At 53.5% G+C, this 5635-nt stretch overlaps 1 protein-coding gene across 1 annotated transcript; it reads left to right on the forward strand.

Moving 5' to 3' along the window:
• Positions 1-3237: 3237 nt before the first annotated feature.
• LOC118700727 (olfactory receptor 14J1-like) lies at positions 3238-4170 on the forward strand. The gene has a single exon (XM_036405318.1). It carries the CDS (start codon positions 3238-3240, stop codon positions 4168-4170), a length of 933 nt encoding a protein of 310 aa, XP_036261211.1.
• Positions 4171-5635: the final 1465 nt, after the last annotated feature.

Raw genomic sequence — 5635 nt, forward strand, 5'->3', positions numbered from 1 at the left:
GCCCAGGGCACCAAGACTTGGCTTCTCTTTGTCCCCACCTGTCATCACTGCCTGCAGTTCTCTGCTCTGCCTGGGGCCTGGGGACACTTGCTCAGTCGTGTCCCTCTCTGGGAGCCATTAAAAGTCCAAGAAACTTTGGAGTTCGATTCTGCCTTGGAGTTCTGGAGAGGTTTCTTCAGCTCCCTCTCAGGGACTGATGTTCAGGGCCTGAGCACAAAGCCCCAGAGGCTGATTAAAGTCCTTGTGCTGTGTCTGTGCTGCTGAGCTGGGCTGCGCTCCTGGCACAGAGGCAGCTCCTGGTCACCAAGAAGAGCTTCAAAAGCACATTTCTCTGGATGAGCAGCTCTTGTGCCAGCCCAGCAGGGCTGGGGCACTGCCTGCAGCCAGCCCGGGCACAGCCCAGAGGCACAGAGAGCTTCAATCAGTCAGGGCTGGGAAGGGGCTGAGAAGTGCCTGGGGCACAATCACTGCCAGCCCTTGGCACAGGAACCTCTGGCTGCAGGACAATGCAGCTGCAGCTCCTGGAGCCATCTCCTGCAGCTGGAACATGCCAATGCCTGCAGAGCCTGTGAGTACATTCTCTGCTTGTCTCTTGTGCAGAGCAGCCAGGGGTGCCCAGGGCTGTCCTGCAGAGCAGGGTCCTGCAGCCCAGGGCGCTGTGCTGGGGCAAGGACTCTGCTGCCTGCCAGGGACAGCTCTCAGCCAGCCCTGGCAGCTGCTCCCAGCGCTGGGGAGAAGCTCTGGGGGGAAGGAGCGCCCTGAGCAGGGCAGGGGCTGCTGCTGAGAGGGGCTGGGTGGGGCAGGGCTGCTCCCAGCTCCAGACCAGCCTGGGCACAGCTCCAGAGGGCACTTCCCAAAGAAGGTAAGCCTGGGATTGCTGGAAAGATCAGGAGCTTTCCTGAGAGTGTTTTCAATTTCCTGCTTGAAGAAGGATGGGAACATTGGGGTGATGACAAAAAGAGTTTTTTTACTTTATACAATTTTCATATATTTGTAGCTCTAGAAATTACTATTACATAATTTTAAATCTATATTCCTTTTTTAAGTCTATTAAACTCTTAATGAACTCTATTACTATTATATACATCTATAACTATAATCCTTTATTAACTTTATTTTTTTCCCAACCTTTTTCTTTGATTTTAGAAAAATAAACTGATTGTCTAAATGCATTCCTGAAATACATATAGTATACAATACATATAGTATCCTGTATATATATATATATATATATATATGACTATATATATAGTCTTATTATCAGGAAGAGGACCTACAAGAAGAACATTTTGTTTTTTTGACCAGAATGTGAGCAGTCATAACAAAAAGTGAAGGCAAAGAAGCCCTTGGACCTACTCCAATGGATTGAGCCAGGGATGTGTAACTGGGGTAAGTGAATCTCCTATTGGATGTTCCTGTTAAATATCCTAATTAATCAACCTTAATAAATTGTTGAAATTAGGGGCTGGGTGTGCCCCATCCCCACTGGGACACCTGGAAGCTTCCAATTAATGTCTTGTTTTTACTTTACTGTTCTAAGACTGTTGCAAGGGTTTTTGGTTTTTTTTTTTCTCTTTTGATTATAAACAACAAGGGGATGAGAGGAGCAGAACAGGAATTGTAATCAGATACAGAACATTCTGAGTTGAAAGGGACACACAGGATCATCCAAGGAATGTTTGAACATTTACAGAGACTCCAGAACTGTAAATTAAGTTGATCAGTGTCTCTGCTGGGAACCTCCCAAAGGGCCCTCAGCCACTCCTCAGCCCTGCACAGCAGCAGCATCACCTTTGCAGGGCCCAGCAGGGCTCTCCTGAGCTGCCCTTGCCCAGCTGCACACAGAGCCTGCCCCAGCCAGGGCCCTGCACACAGGCAGGTTTCTGTAGGGCCCCAGCCAGGGCACACAGGCTGGGATGGGCTCTGTGAGCGCTGGCAGGGACAAGGCTCCTCTCAGGAGGGAATGTCCAGGCCCAGGGAGATGCTCAGGGAAGGAGAGGGGGCTGAAGAGAGCAGGGCTGGGGCAGGAGGGCACTGTTGGTGTGTGGGAGGTGCCGGGCACTGCTGGGCATGGGAACACTGTCCTGAGTGCCCGGCTGTCTCTGCCCTGCCCTCTCAGGCACAGCACCACAACATCTGCTCTTGGTTCTGCACTGCCCTGACATTGGCACTGTTATCTGCTGCTCTCAGGGAGGCTCTGGCATCTGCAGCAGCTGAGTCAGGCACTGCCCTTGGCATTCCTGCCAGGCAGGGCTGCCCATGGGAATGGGGTGTCCAAGCTTCCCTGGCACGTGTGGGGCTGTGGGCAAAGCAGTCCATGGCAAAGGGGAATGAGCTGAGCCCCCTCCCTGAGATCCCACCATGGGCACAGCCAGGGATCTCCTTGCTGTGCCCTGCCAGGCTCTGAGCTGCCCTCCTGGGTGCAAATCTGTGCCAGAGCCTCTGGGAGTTCCCTGAATGTCCCACGGGCAAGGGCAGAGCTGCCACAGCTGAGGAAATGCTGCTGGGTTTGCCCAAGGAGCCGTGAGTGTCCTTGGCACAAGGGGGTGCTGAGACCTTGCCCAGAGACCTTGAGAGAGGGTGAGACACTCAGGGATCCCTCTGCTCTGAGCAGGGTCTGGTTTATCCCAGGGTGACCCAGGAGTGTGATTGTGCTCTGACTGCAGCCAAAGGTGCAAAGCCAGGGCAGTTGGGAACAAGCCCATCCAGCCCCTCACCTTCCCTGAGCCACAGGGAATCCTTTGCCTCTCCCATCTCTCAGTGGCAAACTCTGAGGGTAGCAGAAATGCGGGGGATTTCTGACCTCAGAGAGCCAGGAATGATGTGTGGGTAGGAAAACAATTCCTAAAACCAACTTGTGCCATCTATTTCCTTTAGAACTTTCCTTTAGGAGTGCAGATGCTACCAAGACTTTCTGCATTTGGAGTGATTCCCGTGACAAATCCTGAATATCCAGCCTTGTCCCTCTGCCACATGGTCACAAAACCAGGGCAGCAGGGCAGGGATGGCTCCTCAAGAGCCCCCATGCACAGGCCTGGCTGCTCCTGGCACACTCAGCCAGCACAACTGGAGCTCAGGCAGGGACCTGGGTGAAGGTTTTCCCAGAGCAGGAACAAGGCTGGGTGAGTCCCAGTGGGACAGTCTGCAGGGAATGGCCCAGGTTTGGCTCCAAGCAGCCTCTGCTGACTTGTCACTGTCCTTTCTCCATGAACAGGAGCCCATGTGCAGCCCCAGCAAATGTCCAACAGCAGCTCCATCAGGCACTTCCTCCTGCTGGCATTGGCAGACACGCGGCAGCTGCAGCTCCTGCACTTCTGCCTCTTGCTGGGCATCTCCCTGGCTGCCCTCCTGGGCAACGGCCTCATCATCAGCGCCGTAGCCTGCGGCCACCACCTGCACACGCCCATGTTCTTCTTCCTGCTCAACCTGGCCCTCGCTGACCTGGGCTCCATCTGCACCACTGTCCCCAAAGCCATGCACAATTCCCTGTGGGACACCAGGGACATCTCCTACACTGGATGTCCTGCACAGCTCTTTTTCTTTCTCTTCTTCCTTGGATCAGAGTATTCCCTCCTGACCATCATGTGCTACGACCGCTACGTGTCCATCTGCAAACCCCTGCACTACGGGACCCTCCTGGGCAGCAGAGCTTGTGCCCACATGGCAGCAGCTGCCTGGGCCAGTGCCTTTCTCTATTCACTGCTGCACACGGCCAATACATTTTCCCTGCCCCTGTGCCATGGCAATGCCCTGGGCCAGTTCTTCTGTGAAATCCCACAGATCCTCAAGCTCTCCTGCTCCAAATCCCAACTCAGGGAACTGGGGCTTCTTGGTGTTAGTGCCTGTTTAGCACTTAGTTGTTTCATGTTCATTGTTTTCTCCTATGTGCAGATCTTCAGGGTCGTGCTGAGGATCCCCTCTGAGGAGGGACGGCACAAAGCCTTTTCCACCTGCCTCCCTCACCTGGCCGTGGTCTCTCTGTTCATCAGCACTATTATCTTTGCTCACCTGAAGCCCCCCTCCATGTCCTCCCCATCCCTGGATCTGGCCCTGTCAGTTCTGTACTCGGTGGTGCCTCCAGCCCTGAACCCCCTCATCTACAGCCTGAGGAACCAGGAGCTCAAGGTTGCAGTGTGGAGACTGATGACTGGATGCTTTCAGAAACATTAAACTGCTGGCCAATTTCTGCATATCACTTGTAATAAAATTCATCTTTCATACTTGTTGGTTTCATTTTGGAAGTTCTTTTTTTTTTTTTACTTTTTTCATATCATCTACAAATAAATGTCATTGTTTGTGCCTTTTCTCATTTTGTTTCTCTCCACCTATCCTGTGGCCACAGACTGTGTCAATGAGGGGTTGTGCTCTTGGTGGCTTTAAATGAACTACAGGATCTCCCAGCAGAGTTTTCTGCAGAGATGCCCTTTTGTTGTTTCTCTGGAGCTGCAGCAGCAATGTCTGTGTGCAGAGCTGGGGGCAGATCAGTGCTGGCCCAGCAGCTCTGCTCCTGCTGGCCACACCATTCCTGATCAAGGCCAGGAGCCATTGGCCTTCTTGGCCACCTGGGCCCATTGCTGGCTCATGTCCAGCCTGCTGTCCATCAGTCCCTGCAGGTCCCTTTCTGCCTGGCTGCTCTCCAGCCACTCTGTCCCCAGCCTGCAGCACTGGGGCCAAATATCAGGGCCTGGAACTTGGATTTGTTAAACCTCACCTTGTTGGTTTCATCCTCTGGATCCAGCCTGTCAAGGTTCCTGTGCAGACCACTCCTATGTTCCAGAAGATCAACGCTCGCACCCAGCTTGGTGTCATCGGCAAAGATGTCCTTGGTTCCAAGGGGCCCCTCAGTGTCACAATGGCCTCCTGGTTACACCAGGCCCTGCACTGTCACACTGGTCTCCTTGGTTCCATAAGACCATGCAGAGCAATAATGCTCTCCTTGGTTCCATGGGGCCCCAAAATGTGACAATGGTCTCCTTGGTTTCATGGGGCTTCACAGTGTCACAATGTTCTCGTTGGTGCTGCAGTTTCACAGTGGCCCCTTGGTTCCATGGGCCCCAGGGTGTCACAATGGCCCCATGGTCACATGAGGTCCCACACTGTCACCATGGGCTCTGTGGTTCCACAAGTCCCCTCAGTGTCACAATGGACTCCTTATTTCCACAAGGCCACACAGTGTCACAACGTTCTCCCCAGATCCCTTGAGGCCCCATCGTGTCACAGTGGCCCCTTGGTTACACAGGATCCTGCAGTGTCACAATGTCCCCTTGGTTCCATGAGGCCCTGCAGTGTCAGAACGGCCGCTTGGTTCCACTGGACCCTGCAGTCTCCCAATGGTCTCCTTGGTTTTGCAGTGTCAAAATGGTGAAACCCCTTGGTTACACGAGGCCCTGCAGTGTCACAATGGCCTCTGTGGTTCCACGAGGACCCAGAGTGTCACGGTGCACACCCTGGTTCCATTTGGCCCCACAGCACCACCATGGAGCCCTGGTTCTGTGGGGCTGCACGGTGTCACCATGGTCCTCTTAGTTCCAGGAGGCCCTGCAGTGTCACAATGGCCCCAGAGTGTCCCAATCATCAGAGAATGACAGAATCAAATAGGCTGGAAAAGACCTTTGGGATCAGCAAGTCCAACTAA

The sequence above is a fragment of the Molothrus ater genome, chromosome 35 (assembly GCF_012460135.2).
Source record: "Molothrus ater isolate BHLD 08-10-18 breed brown headed cowbird chromosome 35, BPBGC_Mater_1.1, whole genome shotgun sequence".
Lineage (NCBI taxonomy): Eukaryota > Metazoa > Chordata > Aves > Passeriformes > Icteridae > Molothrus > Molothrus ater.